Source organism: Neoarius graeffei, chromosome 24 (genome assembly GCF_027579695.1).
Source record: "Neoarius graeffei isolate fNeoGra1 chromosome 24, fNeoGra1.pri, whole genome shotgun sequence".
Taxonomy (NCBI): domain Eukaryota; kingdom Metazoa; phylum Chordata; class Actinopteri; order Siluriformes; family Ariidae; genus Neoarius; species Neoarius graeffei.
Window position 1 is genome coordinate 50,980,726 of NC_083592.1, and position 24,780 is coordinate 51,005,505.

The following is a 24,780-nucleotide window of genomic DNA, read 5'->3' on the forward strand; positions in this document are numbered from 1 at the left end:
TCGAGCTCTTTCCCGCGCTCTGCACGCGGCTTTTTACACACTGCACGCGCTTAATTCACACATTTTCGCGTGCACGTGCCATCCATGTTTTTGTTGTTGTTTTCTACGTCATCCCCCCCAACAACCCCCCCCCCACACACACACACACACATCCTTCATCTCTTTTCATGGAATTCTTTCTTTCTTTCTTTCTGCACGTGATTAATTTTCACGTCCGTCGTTTACCGCTGTGAGATGTTTACCGGCGGTGTTTGTCCCCATGGCGGCCGCTCGCATGTTGTGTGATGAATGTGATTTTTTTTTTTTGTCCCTTCAGGGTAAAAATAAAAGGATAAAAACTAAACTTTGTGTAATAACTCAGTGCAGTGATGATGATGATCTCAGAAAGTGCAGATGTGGCGCTGTTTATCACGAGCTCCCTCCTCTCTTTCTTTCTTTCTTTCTTTCTTTCTTTCTTTCTTCCCCCGGTTTGTTTCTGCTGTTTGTCGGACCCGAACCCTCCCGCGTGCTGAAGGCTCACCTCTCTCTCTCTCTCTCTCTCTCTCTCTCTCTCTGGCGCGCGCGTGCTCACCTGTTGCAGCCCGGGTCGCGCGCTCGCCTACAGATGTCGCTTCCCCGCGAGCCGCAGCAGCGCGAGCCCCGTCACCTGGATGGCCGCGCAGATGACGCGCGCGCCACAGCGCCAGACGTCGCGGCTCCTCGCGCTCCTGTCGGCTCTTTTGTTGTTGCGCGCAGCCCAGACGGTCTCCAGCTCGTCGCCGATTCTGCGCAGGCGGAGCGCGAGACAGCGTGTGGTGGAGCATGCACGCGCGCACAGATGGAGTCCTGAGAGGCGCGCGGTAGAAATCATCATCATCTCCAGACGGCACATCCTTCCGGTCAGCCCGCTTCCTCTCCTCACGCGCTGGGTCTGCGGATCTGCACCTGGCCGTGATGCGCGCGCTCTCCGTCTGCACTGTGTGTGTGTGTGCGCGCGTGTGTCTGTGTGTGTTTGTTTCGCGTGCGCGGTATTATTTATTAAAAGTGTCACATGGTTTAGGGTTTACATCATCTGCTCCCAAAAGAGAGCGCCAACAGTTAACTCTTCAGGTCCCCTCCCCTCCCCTCCCCTCCCCCCACCCTCCGCCTGGGTTTTCCGGTTTCCGTCACGGACAGAGCCGCCACAGGGCATTTACACTGCATCACTGCAACACGTTTACAGTCAAGCACTTCACAAAACATATTTACAATAAAGGATTGTAGGTTTACAGTAAACAACTTTCAATATGTTTAAAGTATTGTACAGTTACAGTAAACAACTTAGCAAAATATATTTAGAATAAAGTACTGGACATTTACAGTAAACAACTTAACATTTACAGTAAGGAATTTTAAACAAAGTATTGTACATTTACAGTAAACAACTTAACAAAACATTTACAATACTGTACATTTACAGTAAACAACTTAAAATGTACAATAAAATACTGTACATTTACAGTTAACAACTTAACAAAACATTTACAATTTTTTTTACATTTACAATAAACAACTTTAAGCATATTTAGAATAAAGCACTGTACATTTACAGTAAACAACTTAACAAAACGTACAATAAAATACTGTACATTTACAGTAAACAACTTAAAACATTTACAATAAAAATTGTACATTTACAATAAGCAACTTTAAACATATTTAGAATAAAGTACTGTACATTTACAGTAAACAACTTTAAACATTTAGAATAAAATACTGTACATTTACAGTAAACTTAACATATTTACAGTAAACAATTTAACATATTTAAAGTAGTATTGTACAGTTACAGTAAACAACTTAGCAAAATATATTTACAAAAATATTGTACATTTACAGTAAACAACTTAACAAAACATTTACATTAAATATTGTACATTTACAGTAAACAACTGTAAACATTTAGAATAAAGGACTGGACATTTACAGTAAACAACTTAACAAAACATTTACAATAAATCTTGTACATTTACAATAAACAACTTTAAACATATTTAGAATAAAGTATTGTACATTTACAGTAAACAACTTAGCAAAACATTTACAATAAAATACTGTACATTTACAGAATTGTGCATTTACAGTAAAGTACTGTACAATTACAGTAAACAACTTTAAACATATTTAGAGTAAAGTATTGTACACTTACAGTAAACAACTTAGCAAAACATTTACAGTAAATACTGTACATTTACAGTAAATGACTTAAAATATTTACAGTAAAAAACGTTAAACATACTTAGAATAAAGTACTGTACATTTACAGTAAACAACTTAACATTTACAGTAAGGAATTTTAAACATTTAAAGTAAAGTATTGCACAGTTACAGTAAACAACTTGGCAAAAATATATTTACAAAAAACTGTACATTTACAGTAAACAACTTAACAAAGCATTTACAATACTGTACATTTACAGTAAACAACTTAACAAAACATTTACAATAAAAATTGTACATTTACAATAAACAACTTTAAACATTTAGAATAAAGCACTGTACATTTACAGTAAACAACTTAACAAAACATATTTACAATAAAAATTGTACATTTACAATAAACAATTGTAAACATATTTAGAATAAAGCACTGTACATTTACAGTAAACAACTTAACAAAACATTTACACTAAATACTGTACATTTACAGTAAACAACTTTAAAATTTAGAATAAAGCATTGTACATTTACAGTAAACTTAACATATTTACAGTAAGCAATTTTAAACATTTATAGTATTGTACAGTTACAGTAAACAACTTGGCAAAATATATTTACAAAAATGTTGTACATTTACAGTAAACAACTTAACAAAACATTTACAGTAAATACTGTACATTTACAGTAAACAAATGTAAACATATTTAGAATAAAGTACTGGACATTTACAGTAAACAACTTAACAAAACATTTACAATAAAATATTGTACATTTACAATAAACAACTTTAAACATATTTAGAATAAAGTATTGTACATTTACAGTAAACAACTTAGCAAAACATATTTACAATAAAATACTGTACATTTACAGAATTGTGCATTTATAGTAAAGTACTGTAAATTTACAGTAAACAACTTTAAACATATTTAGAGTAAAGTATTGTACACTTACAGTAAACAACTTAGCAAAACGTTTACAATAAAATATTGTACATTTACAGTACACTTTGAACATAGAGTAAAGTACTGTACATTTACAGTAAACATCTTAAAATGTTTGCAATAAAATACTGTACATTTATAGAAAAGCACTGTATAGTTACAGGAAAACTTAGCAAAACATATTTACAATAAAATACTGCACATTTAAAGAATTGTACATTTACAGTAGTGTACATTTACAGTAAACAACTAAACATATTTACAGTAAGTACTGTACATTCACAGTAAACAACTTAAAACAGCACTAAAATATTGTACATTTACAGTAAACAACTTTAAACTTATTTCGAATATTGTGTATTCACAGTAAACACCTTAGCAAAACATATTTACAATAAAATATTGTACATTTACTTAAACAACTTTAAACATTTAGTGTAAAGTATTGTACATTTACAGTAAAGTAATTTACATTTACGGTAAACATGTTTACAGTAAATTTCTGTACACTTACAGTAAACAACTTTTAACATATTTACAATAAAGTATTGTACATTGACAGTAAATAACCCAACAAAACATTTACAGTAAAGTACTGTACATTTATGGTAAACAAATTAAACAGTCACAATAAAATACTGTACATTAACAGTAAACATCTTAGCAAAATATGATATATTGACAAAATATTATACATTTAAACAAAACAGATTTACAATTAAATACTGTAAATTACAGTAAATTTAACAAAACATACAATAAAGTATTGTATATCTACAGCAAAGAACTTTAAAAGCATACAGTATTTAGTCAAGTACTGTACATTTACAGTAAACAAGTTTCAAAACATTTACAGCAAAGCACTCTACAAACAACTTAAAACATATTTACAATAAAGTACTGTACATTTATGGTAAACAACTTAACAAAACATATTTACAGTAAAGTTCTGTACATTTACAGTAAACAACTTAGCAAAATATATTGACAAAGTATTACAACAGTTCCCAAACAGGAACACAGACATAACAATGACCATGCCATTGTATCAACTCTCAGGTATGAAAATACAAATAAGCCTGTGCCAAATAAAATTCCCAGTTACAACCCTTACATACTCGATCAGTGGAAAACCATCGGCTCCAAGTGAGCAGCTGTGCTGAGGCATACATCGACATCCACTATTTTGCTAGTTTTCCCATAAAAAAAGACATGGTCATTGGTGCACTTTATGGCATTTCCATTCCATCTTTATTCATCCTGTAAACAAGTTCTTTTGTTTCCCGAAACGAGTTCAACATCCATATATGACCTTGAAAAGACAAATGTTCACTTTGGCCAAAACCAGTGTCTTCATCTCATCTCATCTCATCTCATTATCTCTAGCCGCTTTATCCTGTTCTACAGGGTCACAGGCAAGCTGGAGCCTATCCCAGCTGACTACGGGCGAAAGGCAGGGTACATCTTGCATTGCATTCCTTTGGAGGATTTCATGAGCACTATGGGTGGAGCAAAGGGGTGGTCAGTACCATCTTAGTGTGAAGTATGGACACCCCAGTAAGACTATTATTATTATTATTAGTAGTAGTAGTAGTAGTGATAGTAGTAATGTCAGCACTGTCATATTGGTGCAAAACTGAATGAATTGGTAACTCTTGCTTAGTTCGTCTCTTAGTTTCAGTAATAACAAATACCTACTACAATCTCACTGGGGAAAAAAATCATTTTAACAGACCTTGGATTGGCAATGAGGGGCGGCACGGTGGTGTAGTGGTTAGCGCTGTCGCCTCACAGCAAGAAGGTCCGGGTTCGAGCCCCGTGGCCGGCGAGGGCCTTTCTGTGTGGAGTTTGCATGTTGTCCGCGTGGGTTTCCTCCGGGTGCTCCAGTTTCCCCCACAGTCCAAAGACATGCAGGTTAGGTTAACTGGTGACTCTAAATTGACCGTAGGTGTGAATGTGAGTGTGAATGGTTGTCTGTGTCTATGTGTCAGCCCTGTGATGACCTGGCGACTTGTCCAGGGTGTACCCCGCCTTTCGCCCGTAGTCAGCTGGGATAGGCTCCAGCTTGCCTGCGACCCTGTAGAACAGGATAAAGCGGCTAGAGATAATGAGATGAGATGAGACCTTGGATTGGCAATGAGGGATGACACGGTGGTGTAGTGGTTAGCACCGTCGCCTCACAGCAAGAAGGTCCGGGTTCGAGCCCTGTGGCCGGCGAGGGCCTTTCTGTGCGGAGTTTGCATGTTCTCCCCGTGTCCGCGTGGGTTTCCTCCGGGTGCTCCGGTTTCCCCCACAGTCCAAAGACATGCAGGTTAGGTTAACTGGTGACTCTAAATTGACCGTAGGTGTGAATGTGAGTGTGAATGGTTGTCTGTGTCTATGTGTCAGCCCTGTGATGACCTGGCGACTTGTCCAGGGTGTACCCCGCCTTTCGCCCGTAGTCAGCTGGGATAGGCTCCAGCTTGCCTGCGACCCTGTAGAACAGGATAAGCGGCTACAGATAATGGATGGATGGATATGTTCCCAAACAGTATATAAAGGGTACTGCCCCAGTGACAAGCTGTCGTACCCCTAAAGGTACAGCAATATACTTTATTTTCTAAGAGTGTAGAGTTAGGATGGCATGGTGGTGTAGTGGTTAGCACGGTTGCCTCACAGCAAGAAGGTTCTGGGTTCGAGCCCAGCGGCTGGCGGGTGACTTTCTGTGTGGAGTTTGCATGTTCTCCCTGTGTCTGTGTGGGTTTCCTCCGGGTGCTCCAGTTTCCCCCACAGTCCAAAGACATGCAGGTTAGGTTAATATGGGACAGCCTTGGGCTGAGGTGCCCTTGAGTGAGGCACTGAACTCCCAACTGCTCCCCGGGCGCTGTTAGCACGGCTGCCCACTGCTCTGGGTGTGTGTGTGTGTGTGCTCTTTGCTCACATGTTCACTGCTTCAGATGGGTTAAATGCAGAGAGGAATTTCACAAGTGTGTGATGAATAAAGTTGTGCTTTCTTTCTTTGGGGGAGCCATGTTGTCATTGTTTGTGGTTAGGAGTTTAGACATTGTATCTAACTTTTCCCAGGTAATCTTGTTGTGAAAGGAAGACCTTGGCACACCACTGATGAACACACTCAGTATTCTTCGTGATGTTTTTAGACTTTACAGAACAGTGCACTATAGAGTGAACAATTTGTGGTTTCAATCATTTGTTTTAATATCACGCGCCACCCGGAACCATTTAAAGGAACAACTCATGACCCAGCCGAGACTATTTCACGGTCGGACCGTGAAGTTTGTTTTGCTCTGGATCTGCAGTAAAGGAATTGTTTAAACAAGAAACAACATTTAATAGAATAAAGAGCAGACAGAGGTTTAATATGACATGGAGGGCGAAAACGAGCTTTCGGACTTTCGAAAGCGGTGGAAACAGGAATTGGAGAAGAAGACTGGGTTAAGAAGCGCCAGCAGTAAAGCGGAAGTGAATAATGAGCGGAGAAGAGGCCGTGCTGGAGAAGCCGGAGATGCTGAAGGCTCTGAGCGGCTGGAGGACGGCGGTGAAGCTCCTCAGCCTCAGTGCGTGTCCATCGCAGAGGGTTTGCTGGATGGAAGAAGCAGCCCCCTGCTGGCCAGGATGGAGGAGGAGAGAATGCGGAGGAAGCGGCGCTGTGAGCGGGGAGAAGAACCGCAGCAGCTCTCGGCTCCACACGCTCAGAGTGACCGGAGAGCGCGGCTTACGCTCCTCGACCAGTTTATTCACGATCTGGTAGGTTTAAGACATAAAAACACAACATCTTCACTCTTTTCCTAGGGTTCTAGTATCTGTCTGTCTGTCTGTCTGTCTATCTATATATATCTGTCTATCGCTCTATCTGTCTGTCGCTCTGTCTATCGCTTTCTGTCTAACCATCTGTCTGTCGCTCTATCTATCTATCTATCTATCTATCTATCTATCTATCTATCTATCTATCTAACCGTCCAACCATCTATCGATCTATCAGTCTATCGATCTAACCGTCTATCAATCTATCTATCTAACCATCTATCTGTCTAACCATCTGTCTATCTAACCATCTATCTGTCTGTCGCTCTGTCTATCGCTTTCTGTCTAACTATCTATCTGTCTGTCTGTCGCTCTATCTATCTATCTATCTATCTATCTATCTATCTATCTATCTATCTATCTATCTATCTAACCATCTGTCTAACCATCTAACATCTATCTATCTGTCTGTCTGTCTATCTAACCGTCCAACCATCTATCGATCTATCAGTCTATCGATCTAACCGTCTATCAATCTATCTGTCTAACCATCTATCTGTCTAACCATCTATCTATCTGTCTGTCTGCCTGTTGCTCTATCTATCTATCTGTCTGTCTGTCTGTCTGTCTGTCGCTCTATCTGTCTGTCTGTCGCTCTATCTGTCTGTCTGTCGCTCTATCTGTCTGTCTGTCGCTCTATCTGTCTCTGTCGCTCTATCTGTCTCTGTCGCTCTATCTATCTGTCTGTTGCTCTATCTATCTATCTATCTATCTATCTATCTATCTATCTATCTATCTATCTATCTATCTATCTATCCGTCCAACCATCTATCTATCTATCTATCTATCTATCTATCTATCTATCTATCTATCTATCTATCCGTCCAACCATCCATCTATCTATCTATCTATCTATCTATCTATCTCTGTCTGTCTGTCTGTCTGTCTGTCTGTCTGTCGCTCTATCTATCTATCTATCTATCTATCTATCCGTCCAACCATCCATCTATCTATCTATCTATCTATCTATCTATCTATCTATCTATCTATCTATCTATCTATCTATCTCTATCTAACCGTCCAACCATCTATCGATCTATCAGTCTATCGATCTAACCGTCTATCAATCTATCTATCTAACCATCTATCTGTCTAACCATCTGTCTATCTAACCATCTATCTGTCTGTCTATCTGTTGCTCTGTCTATCGCTTTCTATCTATCTATCTATCTATCTATCTATCTATCTATCTATCTAACCATCTAACATCTATCTGTCTGTCTGTCTGTCTGTCTGTCTGTCTATCTAACCGTCCAACCATCTATCGATCTATCAGTCTATCGATCTAACCGTCTATCAATCTATCTGTCTAACCATCTATCTGTCTAACCATCTATCTATCTATCTGTCTGTCTGTCTGTCGCTCTATCTGTCTGTCTGTCGCTCTATCTGTCTCTGTCGCTCTATCTATCTATCTATCTGTCTGTCTGTCTGTCTGTCTGTCGCTCTATCTATCTATCTATCTATCTATCTATCTATCTATCTATCTATCTATCTATCCGTCCAACCATCTATCTATCTATCTATCTATCTATCTATCTATCTATCTATCTATCTATCTATCTATCTATCTATCTATCTATCTATCTATCTGTCGCTCTATCTATCTATCTGTCGCTCTATCTATCTATCTATCTATCTATCTATCTATCTATCTATCTATTAATCTAACCATCTATCTATCTAACCATCTGTCTAACCATCTAACATCTATCTATCTGTCTGTCTGTCTATCTATCTATCTATCTATCTAACCGTCCAACCATCTATCGATCTATCAGTCTATCGATCTAACCGTCTATCAATCTATCTGTCTAACCATCTATCTGTCTAACCATCTATCTATCCATCTAACATCTATCTGCCTGTTGCTCTATCTATCTATCTATCTATCTATCTATCTATCTATCTATCTATCTATCTATCTATCTATCTATCTGTCTATCTGTCTAACCATCTAACATTGATCTAACCATCTATCTATTTATCTATCTATTGATCTAACCATCTATCAATCTACCATCTATCGATCTATCCAACCATCTATCTGTTAACCATCTGTCTATCTAACCATCTAACATTATCTGTCTGTCTGTCTGTCTGTCTATCTATCTGTCTAACCATCTAACATCGATCTAACCATCTATCTATCTATTTATCTATCGATCTAACATCTATCGATCTAACCATCTATCTATCTATCTATCTATCTATCTATCTATCTATCTATCTATCTGTATGTTGCTCTGTCTATCGCTTTCTATCTATCTATCTATCTATCTATCTATCTATCTATCTATCTATCTATCTATCTATCTATCTGTCTAACCATCTGTCTGTCTGTCTGTCTGTCTGTCTAACCATCTAACATCGATCTAACCATCTATCTGTCTGTCTGTCTGTCTGTCTGTCTGTCTATCTATCTATTAATTAGTGCTCTCATACACCTGCCCACAATCCTTAAACTCATCCTGGGAAAATGAAGACACTAAATGTGCACAGGGTTTTTAAGGGTGGTGTAGTGGTTTGCACTGTCTCCTCACAGCAAGAAGGTTCTGGGTTCGAGCCCATTGGCTGACAGGGACCTTTCTGTGTGGAGTTTGCATGTTCTCCCCGTGTCTGCGTGGGTTTCCTCCGGGTGCTCCGGTTTCCCCCACAGTCCAAAGACATGTAGTTAGGTTAACATGGGGCAGCCGTGGCCTGAGGTTGGGCTGAAGTGGTTTTCAGCAAGGCACCGAACCCCCAACTGCTCCCCGGGTACCGTAGCATAGCTACCTACTGCTCTGGGTATGTGTGTGCATGCGCTCATTGCTCGTGTGTGTGTGTGTGTGTGTGTGTGTGTGTGTGTGTTCACTACTTTGGATGGGTTGTTAAATTTCACTGTGTGCTTAAGTCTGTGTTTGAGTATCTTCTTTTTCTGGCTGCTCCCAATTAGAGGTCGCCACAGCGGATCTTTCACCTCCATTGCTCCCTGTCTTCCGCATCCTTCTCTACCACACCTGCCACTTTCATGTCCTCTCTCACCACATCCATGTATCATAGATGTGTTTGAGTGTACGTGTGACAAATAAAGGTTTCTTGGCTTCCATTCAAATTCAGTGAGCTTTATCTTGGTCAGGGTCTCGGTGAATCCGGAGCCTATCCCAAGATCACTGGGAGGAAGGCAGAAACGCATCCTGAATAATAATAATAATAATAATAATAATAATAATCCACGTGCCCAAGGACACATACAAAAAATATCAGAATGTAACTCAATGTTACATTATAGTAATTTAGCAGACGCTCTTATCCAGAGCGACGTACAACATACCCGGAGCAGTTGGGGGTTCGGTGCCTTGCTCAAGGGCACTTCAGCCATTCCTGCTGGTCTAGGGAATCAAACCGGCGACCTCATGGTCCCAAAGCTGCTTCTTTAACCATTAGACCATGGCTTTCTTTCTATGGATTTTTCTTGTTAGTAATATTGGCACATCTTTGCCACTGTTGTAATAAAAAGTAGTAATCATCTCCTTCCATTAGGGGTCGCCACAGCGGATCCGTTCTGCATATTTGATTTGGTGCAGGTTTTATACCGGATGCCCTTCCTGACTCAACCCTCCCCAGTCTATCCGGGCTTGGGACTGGCACGAAGTCTACACTGAGTGCGTTTACATGCACATAGAGAAAATCGAATTTCTGCCGTAGCTCGACTGAAATCGAAGTTCTAAATGCCATGGAAACACCTTAGCTCGGCTGAAATCGAAACGAACTGGATTTCTCGTAATCGAGCTACGCGACCTAGATTATGCGATTGTAGCCAAGCTACAAACACTACACTGCAGGCTGAAGTGACTCAAATCCGATTTTTTCGCCCATGTGACCTGTATCCGATCTTTTATTGACAATATGAACGACACAGATCCGATTTTTTTCAAATCCGACCCAGGCCGTTTGGATATGTGGTCCTAATTCCGATTCCTATCCGATCTTTTCATATGCGACTTCAGTCTGAACCGCCAGGTCGCATTCATCCGACTTACACGTCATCAACAAGCCACAAACGTCACTATTCTGCGCTGAAGTAGGCGGCGGGTCTCTCAAAAAAAGTTACAACAACATGGCGCATGACATCAATGCGACTCCGCACCCACACGTTCCTTTGAACGGAGGTTGCAGTCACTACCCCGCAGAACGCCTGAGCCAAAACCCTTGCCCTCTTCCTTCTCAACCTCCTCCTTAACATCAGGCTATTGTGCATGTTCTGGCTCCGTCGCAACAACAACTGCATCATCGCCAGGTACTCCATGCTGGCGACTGTCATACACAGGAAACTTTAGGTTACTTCCGTAAACACTGGCCATGCTCACTGCGTGTGACGTCGTCGTATCCTGCAATGCGCATGCGGAACACTTTTAGGTTGCTTTTCGTTCATACTGAGGATCACATACAAGTCGCATATATTTGTTAATGTGAACGACCTCACAAAAAAATCGGATTTCACAAAAAAATCGGAATTGAGCATTAAGCCTTGCAGGGTGAACGTATGCCGCTTTTCCACTACCAACGCGGCTGAGTCGGGCTGAGCCGTGCCGTGCTGAGTCGAGCTGAGCGGGGCTGTTTGAGTTGCATTTCGACTACAACCGCGCTGAACCGTGCTGGCTGGAAGTGGGTGGACACATTGGGTGGAGTTAGCGAAAGTGGGTGGACGTCACGTGATGTCGTTAAGCAGCGCAAACAGTGACATCAGTGAGCTTTTAAGCGGTAGTCTCACGACCCGAATAGTAAACAATAAACATGGAGGACATGGAGTCGTTAGTGTTGCTGGTCTTGGTGCTGTGGCTTGTTGTCACCGACAACGCGGACAGATACTGGCAAGAGCGTATAGATGAGGCGAGGCGCATAAGGCTTCAGAAATTCTCGTAATTCTCCTTCGTTTGCGGTGTTTACAGATCCCAGCGTGCTCGCGGGGCGTGTGTGGGCATGTGAGGACACTCCTCCTCACCAATCAGTGCACAGGGGAGTGTCTGCTCATGCCCCCAGCCTCACTCGGCACGGTTTGTTTCCAAAACGGTGCGAGTTTTAGGGGCTAAGCAGGGCTGAAGCGAGCCGAGTCGTGCTGTTTTTTGGTAGTCGAAATGCGAGCCGTGTCGGGCTGAAGCGAGCTGAAGTGAGCTGAAAAAGGGTAGTGGAAAAGGGCCAGTAGTGTTAGTGCATGTAAACCCTATCGAGCTACGTAGTCGAGCTACTTACTTCCCTTCCGGAAGTGACGAGTGACGAGACCACAAGCGAGAAACACAACAGCCTCGGTCGGCATGACAACAGTAGTAGTAGCGAGCAGCGGAAGAGGTCAGGAGGAACAAGGAGACAAAAGACAAAAACAATTGAACTTTTTGTGTGTTTATTAAGACACAAGTTAAATTGTAAGCAAAAAATGGACTTTAGAAAAATATACAATTGTGCAAAATAAGTTGTCTTACAAAACAGCGGTCTGCGCAGGACAGTTTGTAGCCAACAGGTGGCAATGACATGTGGTGTGAATGTAAAGTGGAAATCACTCCTCTTCTTCATGACGACAACCGGAAGTGTACCAACACGATGGGGCGTGTAGCGCCACCTGTGGCTCGGGTGCACAATGTACCTCACACAATAGCTCGATTTCCTTGTGTGCATGTAGGATTGGATTTCTCTGGCACCCCTGCTGGGACCCTTAGCTCGATTACCGACAGTAGCTCGATTTGGATGTGCATGTAAACGCACTGACTGAGTTGTACAATCCCAGTGGCTGGGTATTTGACCTAATCTACATGTGTTTGGACTGTTGGGGAAACTGGAGCACCCGGAGGAAACCCATGCAGGCGGTGAGGTTTGAATCCAGAACCTTCTTGCTGCAAGGCAGCAGTGTGAACCATTACACCACCGTGCAGCCTAATAAAACTAAAACTTAAAAAGTAGTAATAAAATGTAAATAAAGGAAAAGCAATAATGAATAATAACACGTAAAAGTAAGAAGAATAAAAAGAAAGCTGCATGTCTGTGTAACGGAGATAATCAGGATAGCAAACTAAAATATCAAGGTGACAATAAGAGAGTGGAAATGAGGTTTTTACAGTGGCGCTTGAAAGTTTGTGAACCCTTTAGAATTTTCTATATTTCTGCATAAATATGACCTAAAACATCATCAGATTTTCACACAAGTCCTAAAAGTAGATAAAGAGAACCCAGTTAAACAAATGAGACAAAAATATTATACTTGGTCATTTATTTATTGAGGAAAATGATCCAATATTACATATCTGTGAGTGGCAAAAGTATGTGAACCTTTGCTTTCAGTATCTGGTGTGACCCCCTTGTGCAGCAATAACTGCAACTAAACGTTTCCGGTAACTGTTGATCAGTCCTGCACACCGGCTTGGAGGAATTTTAGCCCGTTCCTCCGTACAGAACAGCTTCAACTCTGGGATGTTGGTGGGTTTCCTCACATGAACTGCTCGCTTCAGGTCCTTCCACAACATTTCGGTTGGATTAAGGTCAGGACTTTGACTTGGCCATTCCAAAACATTCACTTTATTCTTCTTTAACCATTCTTTGGTAGAACGACTTGTGTGCTTAGGGTCGTTGTCTTGCTGCATGACCCACCTTCTCTTGAGATTCAGTTCATGGACAGATGTCCTGACATTTTCCTTTAGAATTCGCTGGTATAATTCAGAATTCATTGTTCCATCAATGATGGCAAGCTGTCCTGGCCCAGATGCAGCAAAACAGGCCCAAACCATGATACTACCACCACCATGTTTCACAGATGGGATAAGGTTCTTCTGCTGGAATGCAGTGTTTTCCTTTCTCCAAACATAATGCTTCTCATTTAAAACAAAAAGTTCTATTTTGGTCTCATCTGTCCAAAAACATTTTTCCAATAGCCTTCTGGCTTGTCCACATGATCTTTAGCAAACTGCAGACGAGCAGCAATGTTCTTTTTGGAGAGCAGTGGCTTTCTCCTTGCAGCCTTGCCATGCACACCATTGTTGTTGTTCAGTGTCCTCCTGATGGTGGACTCATGAACGTTAACATTAGCCAATGTGAGAGAGGCCTTCAGTTGCTTAGAAGTTACCCTGGGGTCGCAAAATACATCTCACTCTGTATGGGTTTGTTAAAGTGCCAGCAGTGCGACATTCAATATTTAAGTTACTCTAAGGCCAGATTAGTTTTATAGATGGTGGATGTTGTTCGTGTCAACTTGAAGGCAAGTATGTGAAGTGTGATACAAGTGCCTTGTTAATGTGAGCCATGTCAACTTTTCCCAATTAGAGCTATACTAAGTAACTTTAAAAATGCACAATGGAATTCAACACGATATCACTTTAGATCCATGCATATATTTGAAATTTATGATATTGTATGTAATGCACACACATCTTGAAACATCGATAAAGGACATTTATTGTCAAACTCAAGAATTAATTCACAATAAAAAAATTCAAAGTGACAGTTGGTCCATGTTCGGACCGTCATGCTGGAGATTCTGGGTCTGTGTCGTCCAGGGGTCTCAGCAGCAGTGACTGAGGGTGTCGGGAATCTGTCACGGAGGTGAGCTAGCCTGATGTGCTGATCCTGAACTGGCGTCGTGACTCGAGGCTGACCAGGGCGTGGACGATCCCTGGTGCTCCCTGTCTGTCTGTAACACTGACTCAAACGGGAAATGGTCGAATGATGAACACCGAAGTGCCGGGCGACCTCTGTCTGTGTACTTCCGGCACGCAACATCCCGATGGCCTGTTCACGTTGCTTTTGGCTTAGGCGTGGCATCTTCAATAATGACAATTTTCCCATCATTTCCCCCGGGTATTTATAGGCAAGACTGTGTGTGTACAGTGTATGCAAAATTTGTTTGAAAATTAAAGCCTGTCCATGTCATTGACTACCCGAGTCATATTGTACGTTATTGAGTACAACTCCCTTAAATTCTGATTTGAGCACAGATTTGGAACTTATTCGGGCGGAACGAAGTTATTTTTCCATTGTGATATATTTCTTTTCTTCTTGAGATAAACTCAGCACGAATTCAGCAAGTTTTATCAATGTGCGTTTTTAAAGTTACTTAGTGTAGATAATAAGTAAGTAAATAAATAAATTCTCAATTACCCTGTATGCATATTTCCTGCTTAGATTTTTATTTATTTATTTTTTAATTATTGAACCCATTTCTTGACATTTAACCAAAACCTGTTGATACAGAGTGTCTGAAAATACAGGGAATAATAACAGTACCAAGAAACACCATTTCAACCCTTACATTCAATGTTAATGCCATTTTTTTTACTTGGAAGGAAACAATTTACAGTATCAGTCAAAAGTTTGTACACCCCACTCTACTCATTTATAGGGGTTTTTTTCTGGTTTTTTTTTTCTACATTGTAGAACAATACTGAAGACATCAAAACTATGAAATAACATCTGGAATATATATGGAATTATGTGGTAAACCAAATGAGCATTAAACTAAGTATGTGTGATATTTTAGATTCTTTTAAATTATCCAGCGTTTCCCTTGATGACGCTTTGTACACTATCGGCATTATCTTATCCAGCTTCATGAGGTCGTCACCTCATCTGGAGTGCTTTTCAATTAACAGGTGTGTTTCGTCAAAAGGTGATTAGGGGACGAGTTTCTTGCCTGATTAATGCATTTAAAATAATCAGACAGTAAATACTAAAATAAATAAATAAATAAATATCCCTATTCCATACGACAACTGTAGTAATCCATACAGTATTATGTCAAGAACCGAGCAACTAACGCTACGTTCACACTGCAAGGCTTAATGCTCAATTCCGATTTTTTTGTGAAATCCGATTTTTTTGTGAGGTCGTTCACATTAACAAATATATGCGACTTGTATGTGATCCTCAGTATGAACGAAAAGCGACCTAAAAGTGTTCCGCATGCGCATTGCAAGATACGACGACGTCACACGCAGTGAGCATGGCCAGTGTTTACGGAAGTAAAACCGCCCGGTTGCGGTATGACTCATCCAATCTAGCTTGAATAGCTGCATCCCCCCAAATGGAAATCAGCTCCCTAACCTCTGCGTCCTTCCATTGAGAAGATTCAGAACCTTCACAGCCCGAAGCGTCCCTCGCATTGATGTCAGGCGCAGATATGTTTTTTGAACTGGGGGGGACAAAAAACTGGGGGGGACAAAGCTGCCAGCAAACCAACCCCAACCCCGATATGCCTGTCAAACTTGTTGCGGGTTACCATAGCAACCAAGCTCGAGCTCGCAACCTGTGCAGTCTGTGCAGCTCAACCAACCGAATATCAGTCTTTGTTTTGTTTTATGTGAGTTGTTGCAACTATGTATACACTGCTGTGCACCTCAATAAACCGAATGGTAATTAGTCTTTTGATTTTTCCGTGAGGTTTGCCTTATGCAAAGAAAGACAGCATAGACGTTTTTTCCTCCCTATAAGTGGGGGGGACCGAACGAGGTGAATTTAAATCTGGGTGGGACGAGTCCCACCCTCTATCTGCGCCCGTGATTATGCGCCATGTTGTTGTAACTTTTTTTGAGAGACCCGCCGCCTACTTCAGCGCAGAATAGTGACGTTTGTGGCTTGTTGATGACGTGTAAGTCGGATGAATGCGACCTGGCGGTTCAGACTGAAGTCGCATATGAAAAGAGCGGATAGGAATCGGAATTAGGACCACACATCCAAACGGCCTGGGTCGGATTTGAAAAAATCGGATCTGTGTCGTTCATATTGTCAATAAAAGATCGGATACAGGTCACATATGGGCAAAAAGATTGGATTTGAGTCACTTCAGCCTGCAGTGTGAACGTGACATCCATCATTACTTTAAGACACGAAGAAGTGGCTTAATTAATAAAAATAAAGAAACATTGAATTATAAGGCATGTCCAAACTTTTGACTGGTCCTGTAAGTAAGTGTGTATAAATAAATACTAAATGATGTGTATGTAGTTTGGCCCCCTTTGGTTCTTGATTCTCACAGCCCCGTATTAGATTTGTGTTGTTCTTGTATTACTGAGTAGCTGCAGTGAAAAAAGTAAAGGCCGTCTGCAGTGTCACCGGTGAGATGAAACATCGTACGTGTTGCTCGTTATCAGTATCTCAGAGAGCCGATTGCAAACCCACTAATTCATGGCTTCACAGTTTAACGGTGAAAAATGACATTTTCTGTTTTTGTCCGAATTATAAACGAGTGATTCATGGAGGTTTGGTATTTTTAATTTATTTGCTGTTTGATTTAAAAAACAAAACGGAAGTTAGTTGTACTATAAGTATCAGGATTTTTAGCTCATCTGTCCATAAGGCTGATGAGCTGTTGCCATGGCGCTGCATCCGTCGTCCAAAATTCAGTTAAATCGTGTCTCCTCCGTCACAGATTTCCGTTCCGATTGTTTTGTTTGAAAGAACTCATCACTCCGCACAAAATGAGCTTGATCATTGTTTGGTCAAATTTTTTGCTAACGAGTTACTAATTAGGCCAAATTAACGACTTTTCCAGGCTTCTCGCTAGAATTGTATCTCCTCTCGTTTCTCATCTGATTCTGATCGACGTTTTGGGTCGATCTTCCTTTTGAGGAACAAAACTTGGTCGTTTGTTTGTTGATTTTTTTTTTCCTGTTGTAAACAATTTGTTTACAACTTTTATCAGTTAAATCGTATCTCCTCCTTCAGTTCTCAATGGATTTCCGTTCTGATTGTTTCGTTTGAAAGAACTCGACCTTCTGTAGCACACTTGGTCGTTGTTTTGTCAATTTTTTTGCGAACAAAATGCTAATTAGGTCACCTTAACGCGTTTTGGGATTCCTCATTGGAATTGTATCTCCTCTCGCAAGTTCTCATCCGATTTCAGTTCTGATCGATGTTTTGGGTCGATCTTCTCTTGGGGAAGAAAACCTGGTTGTTTTGTTTGTTGATTTTCCTGTTGTAAACAATCTGTTTCCAACTTTGTTTATTTTCTGTTGAATCGTGTCTCCTCCGTCAGTCCTCAATAGATTTGTTTTATTTGAAAGAACTCCACCTTCTGCACTAAACTTGGTCGTTGTATTGTCAATTTTTTTTGCGAACAAATTAGTCATTAGGTCAACTTAACACATTTTTCTTTTGACTAGAATTGTATCTCCTCTCTCATTTATCATCCAAATTCAGTCCTGATCTAGCCTGGGAAATCCCATGCTGCTTTGCACAATCGTTCCGATCTGAAAAGACAGCATGGAAACTATGGTCTAAAGGCTCGCCTGAGTTAGGGAGCCAATCAGAGAGTGGGGAGGGGTGGAAAGACGGTGACGCGTACTACTCGACAAACGGAAGCTTGTAGTTTATTTGGGACTGTTTACGGATCACATTTAACATGGCGGCGAGCGATACGAACCAAGCTTTAGACACTGTTCTGAATAGTTTAGAGCGAAAGTTTGTTTTAAAAAAAGAACAGCGTTTGGCGTCAGTCTTTCGTTGACACGAAGACAGATGCCTTTGCCTATTTTTGTTTTGCCTTCTCTTTCCTTCTCTTCTTCGTCGCTCTAACTACATCACCAGGTACAACCGCCATGATTGGCCATGGGCTACGTATACGCCAAATGATAGACATTCGCAACGTCCAATAAACGGCCGTTGACAATCGTAAACCACACCTCCCCTATGAGAAATTCAATAGGCGGATTCCAGACCATATTTCACTTGTGATATGGTCTGGTGTTAACCAGACTAAGTCCTGATCGATGTTTTGGGCTGATCTTCCCTCGGGGAACAAAATTTCGTGCTTTGTCGATTTTCCTGTTGTAAGCAGTTTGTCGTGGAGGTTGGTCCTCTCTCACATCGTCACATTTCAGTTCTGTTTGATGTTTTAGTCGTCATGGTTGGTCTGATGGCAGGCCAGATGAGCTCCTACCGTACGTCCTTGACGTTCTGGTTATAGGTGGAGCTTTTAATTTTGTGCAATCACCTGACACACTTAAATCTAGACCCAAAGCCCTGTCTATGTTGAAATAAAGGATATAAATCACCACATATGTGGCAGATCACAGAATCCAGGGACACATGTCGGCCCGGGGGCATTTTGAGTTATTGACAGATTCAGAAAGTACAGTTTCTAAGCTTTCCAATGATGCCTTCCGTGTGGAGATCTGACAATATTTGAAGAATGTGTGGCCTTTTGAAAGTGTATACTTCTTAAAACAGAAAAGGGAGAAAATCACCCTCAGGGTTTTCCTTCTCAGCTACTCTGGGTGCAGGGCGGGCACATAATGGTGCTCATTTGCATGACGTTAAGGAAAGCCCTACCCCCTATGAGCTAGCACGATACTACTTTCATGTAAACAAAGATCACCACGTCAATTTTCCTTCCATGCAAAGTATGCCCAACACAATTATGAAGTACAAAAATAAGTCCTAAAGTATACTTTAACGCTTTGTGGTTGAAAAATTACTCACACCGTAAGAAAGAAAGATAGCACGATGATGACACAACTAACACAACACTAGTTTCATGTAAAGCCTCGGTCACAACCGGCCGTACAGTACGCGCTCCTACGGCCGGTCTACACGCAAAAACCGCATGAAATGCACGAGAGCGCGCATGAAACGCACGAGAGCGCGCGTGTGAAAAGCACGAGAGCGCGCGTGTGACGTGCTGATTTTCGAGCCGCAGACCGGCCGCAGAGGTTCTTTGTCATGTCAAACAAACTCTACAGGCACTTACGTTTTTTTCAGGTTGCAAGACAAACTTACGGCCAACGCGCGTCTTTCTCCGTGAACAAAAAAAAAACCGCAGCGATTTGGGAAACGCCAAAAATCGCACGGCCAAAAAATCGTACGTCCGGTTGTGACCTAGGCTTAACCAAACCACAACACTCTCCGTTACATGCAAAAATAACCACACAGCCTTAGATTAATAAACTTACCCCATCAGAAAGAGAAACGGCGCCTTGCACACACCAATGCCTCCGATGGAATGTAATCCTAGAACGGTCCGTGTATCATCCGATCATTCAAGTATTCCATTCAATCTGGAAAACGAGGTTGCGGTTTTTTTTTGCTAGAAATGGTGATCTCCGATGTAAATACCGTGTGTCTGTTTGCTTCGCGGTGTTTCAGCTCCTCTGCGCTCTGTTTAGTAACTCATTCCATAGTGAAATTACACGCCTGTATGCAGTTAAGTAGCCATGCGCTCAGCTCGCATCATACAGCTGATTCGCTAAAAAAAAAATGACTTAAATCATCATGTGAATGGCCCATATGGTAATTTACCCACACCCCCCAGCAGGCTACAGTCCTGACAAAAACGAGACAATTTGCAACAAAAAATGTATGCTTTTCCAACAAAACAATCTATTATCTGAAATACTGATTGCATTCTTCAAGATCTCAACTTGCACATGATGGAAAAAAACAAAAATCACAAATTTCGAAAAAAAAAAAGCTTCTTTTGCGATTATCTCGGATTCGTTTCAGCCGACATGCGTCCCTGGATTCGGTGAGGGGTCACATATGTGTGAAATAGCAGCATTATTATTGACTGTTAAGCCGAGGTATCAAAAAGTGGAAGAGTGTACGAATGGTCCTAAAGGAAATGTAATGTTTGATTCTGTTGGTTAGTGTTGATTAGACACCAACTGGCCGCACTGCTAACCCTGCACTCTCCCTTATTCTGACGGGTTTAGAACGAGGTGAATGACATCCCCTTCTTCGACATTGAGCTGCCGTATGAACTGGCTCTGAAGATTTTCCAGTTCCTGAACAAAGCTGATCTGGGACGATGCGCTCAGGTAAAGTCAGCTGTCCTTGATCACTGGTGAATGAATTTTATTTTATTTTTTTCTGGCGATCTTTTATTCCCATGTAGGTGTTCAGGTAATATGCCTTGTGATATTGTGATACGTATATATTACAGTCCAGGTGTCCATCAAATGGTAGACCAGTCCGGATGCTTATGGAATCAATTTTGTGCCAAAATGTTCATGCAATACTTTTGAAATATCAAACAAAAACGACAAGTCAAGTCAACTTTATTGTCAAATATGCTATACATGGGGGCGGCACGGTGGTGTAGTGGTTAGCGCTGTCGCCTCACAGCAAGAAGGTCCTGGGTTCGAGCCCCGTGGCCGGCGAGGGCCTTTCTGTGTGGAGTTTGCATGTTCTCCCCGTGTCCGCGTGGGTTTCCTCCGGGTGCTCCGGTTTCCCCCACAGTCCAAAGACATGCAGGTTAGGTTAACTGGTGACTCTAAATTGACCGTAGGTGTGAATGTGAGTGTGAATGGTTGTCTGTGTCTATGTGTCAGCCCTGTGATGACCTGGCGACTTGTCCAGGGTGTACCCCGCCTTTCGCCCGTAGTCAGCTGGGATAGGCTCCAGCTTGCCTGCGACCCTGTAGAAGGATAAAGCGGCTAGAGATAATGAGATGAGATGCTATACATGCTCGACATACAGCACAGATGAAATTTCAGTCCTCTCTGACCCACGGTGCAAACAGGCAATGCAACTTGTGTTTGACTGATAGCTACGCTCAGCGATTCCCCCGGAGGCTGTTGCGGCCATTCCCTACTCGGATTCTGGCGGACTGTTTGATGAGTGACCGATCCATTGACGGTAAACATGGATCGAGTGGACGTCCGTGGCGACTATGATATTGAATTAATTCAACAAAGTGTAAGTGCGGGACAAATGTGTCGTACGTGTTGCAGTAGTGCGCATTATGCAGGTGTGTTTAACGTTAGCAAGACAGCTATTACACTGAACAAAAATATAAACGCAGCACCTAAAGATTTTATTTATTTTGTACATCCGATACTGATTTTTTTTTTCTGCCCACATCAAATGATAGTATAGCATACCAGTAAACATTTTTTGAAAAAAAAAAAAAAATGTCCCTCTACTCAAGTTCTGATCAGTGCCCAGACTTGAGATAATCCATGATCCGGTCGGGTGTGACCATTGCAGACAAAAATTTCACTGAGTAATGCATGTCATGACCATCCTTTATGTGGGGCCAATAAAAGGCCACCCTAAAATGACAAAAATGTTCAAATGTCAAGATGCCACATATGACCAGAATCAACCGGGAACGAGCCATTGGCATGCTGCAGGCTGGAATGTCCATCAGAGCTGTAGGGCGTCAATTGGGGGTGCTATTCCACGATAGTCCGCCTCCGACGACGATTTCAGCAGCGTGGCACCACAGACAACATGCCACATGCACGCAGGCCACGTGTCACCACTCCAGCACAAGACCGGCATATCCGTCTGACCCACCTGCGTGATCGGTGCCGGACTGCAACACGGGCCGCAGATGAGACCATGGGGAGACACAATCGCAGGGTCAGCAGTCAAACTGTGAGAAACCGACTCAGAGAAGCTGGCCTCCATGCACGTAGACCTCATCGAGGATTGGACCTGACTGCTGGGCGACGACGTTCTCGTCTGGACTGGGCTCGGGCACGTAGAAAATGAAAATGAATTTCTATCTGAACATTTGTATTTCATAAAATATGGACCACCGCGTTTATATTTTTGTTAAGTGTATATTGGGTAGTGGAGCCAAGTCTAACATTTGACTTGCCACGAAGCACCTGCATAATGTGTACTACTGCAACACATACAGCACATTTGTCCCGTACTTACACTTTTGTTGAATTAATTCAATATCATAGTCGCCACTGAAGTCCACTCGACCCTTGTTTACCGTCAATGGATCGGTCACTCGTCAAACAGTCCACCAGAATCCGAGTAGGAAATGGCCGCAACAGCCTCCGGGGGAATGGCTGAGCGTAGCGGTCAGTCAAACACAAGTTACCCAATGGGAATGCATTCCTGGACTGGACAGCCCACCCACACGTGAAGTTTGTGCCAAAACTGCAAGCAAAAAGTCAGGGAGCGCAAACGAGAAAGCTGGAATCACAACCAGAATAAATTACGTCAAACAAAACCGAGAAAGGGGGCGGCACGGTGGTGTAGTGGTTAGTGCTGTCACCTCACAGCAAGAAGGTCCTGGGTTCGAGCCCCGTGGCCGGCGAGGGCCTTTCTGTGTGGAGTTTGCATGTTCTCCCCGTGTCCGCGTGGGTTTCCTCCGGGTGCTCCGGTTTCCCCCACAGTCCAAAGACATGCAGGTTAGGTTAACTGGTGACTCTAAATTGAGCGTAGGTGTGAATGTGAGTGTGAATGGTTGTCTGTGTCTATGTGTCAGCCCTGTGATGACCTGGCGACTTGTCCAGGGTGTACCCCGCCTTTCGCCCGTAGTCAGCTGGGATAGGCTCCAACTTGCCTGCGACCCTGTAGAACAGGATAAAGCGGCTACAGATAATGAGATGAGATGAGAAAACCGAGAAAGACGCGGAACAAAAATAAAAGGTTTCTGAAGAGTAATAGACTGATATTTTGCACGAGTACACGAATAATTTGTTTGCAGTCTTTTTTTTGTATTTTGATTTGTCGTTTTTGTTTGATATTTCAAAAGTATTGTATGAACATTTTGGCACAAAATTGATTCCATAGATGCTGACCTTGTGAAGTATTTCGGCTCGAAAGCAGTGAATCTGGCCATCGTTCTGTTGCTCTATTTTTATTTATTTTTTTTAAGCATAAAAGAATAATTTAAAATGTTTTTTAAATGAGTGAATAATAATCTTGTCTGTCCAGAATTTTAACTGGTATCATATACAATCTCTGCACATTGGAAGAAACACAAGAGACCATGGTTTACAATAGAGATATAAAAACATGCAGTGATTCGTTAAAATGAAAACGAGAGCGGGGGGAAAAACCCCCAAAACATTTTAAAGGTAGGCATATCAGGTGGAAATTAAAATTCAGTCCAAATTGCTTGAAGCTGCTGTCTTTGAATTCAGAATTGATTGCAGAACAACATGCGTTTGACGGAATTAAAATATGTTTAAACGTTCTTGAGATGGTACAAATCATGGATTGAAAAAAACCGGCTTAATTTTTAGAAAACTGCTGTAATATTCTGTACGAGGATCACATGGTCCAAACTAGGCCTCATTAACCAATGAGATCAAATGTTTTTTTTTCTTCTTCATAACTTTTTTTTATTTTTCAAGATATTTACGTGGAAATTGGCAGGAACATAGATGGATGGATACTGAAAACAAAATTTGAAAAATTAGGAAAAACAAATTGTGCAAATTAGTATTTAATTAGCTTTAAGACTAGAATTGTATCTCCTCTCTCATTTGAGTTGGCCTAGTGGTTAGTGTGTCCGCCTCTCGACTGGGAGATCGTGAGTTCTACTGTAGTTGTGGTCGGGTCATACCAAAGACCATCATAAAAATAGTACCTAATACCGGGGCGGCACGGTGGTGTAGTGGTTAGCGCTGTTGCCTCACAGCAAGAAGGTCCGGGTTCGAGCCCCGTGGTCGGCGAGGGCCTTTCTGTGCGGAGTTTGGATGTTCTCCACGTGGGTTTCCTCCGGGTGCTCCGGTTTCCCCCACAGTCCAAAGACATGCAGGTTAGGTTAACTGGTGACTCTAAATTGAGCGTAGGTGTGAATGTGAGTGTGAATGGTTGTCTGTGTCTATGTGTCAGCCCTGTGATGACCTGGCGACTTGTCCAGGGTGTACCCCGCCTTTCGCCCGTAGTCAGCTGGGATAGGCTCCAGCTTGCCTGCGACCCTGTAGAACAGGATAAAGCGGCTAGAGATGATGAGATGAGATGAGTACCTAATACCGTCTGGCAAGACGCGCTGTAATACAGATGCAAATGGGGAGTCAAACTCTTGCGGTTACCAGAGGACTAGCCCCCTACTGTAACCCTAGCTGTATAGGCGAGAGGCTGAGGGCTATGGGAACGGAGATTGGTGCCGCCCAGTACACCTGATTGCATGGCACAGGAAGGACTT

General features: G+C 42.0%; 1 protein-coding gene across 3 annotated transcripts in view; it reads left to right on the forward strand.

Moving 5' to 3' along the window:
* The first annotated feature begins 6,375 nt into the window (after positions 1-6,375).
* The window catches only part of fbxw8 (F-box and WD repeat domain containing 8), a 76,925-nt gene continuing 58,520 nt past the window's right edge, over positions 6,376-24,780 (forward strand). For 2 of the 3 annotated variants that reach the window (XM_060907448.1, XM_060907450.1), the window contains exons 1-2: positions 6,376-6,866; positions 20,591-20,695. In XM_060907448.1, the coding sequence (XP_060763431.1) occupies positions 6,486-6,866; positions 20,591-20,695 (486 nt within the window). In that variant the 5' untranslated portion in view covers positions 6,376-6,485. The remainder of the gene's footprint in view (positions 6,867-20,590; positions 20,696-24,780) is intronic. The other variant, XM_060907449.1, reaches the window with a different exon arrangement.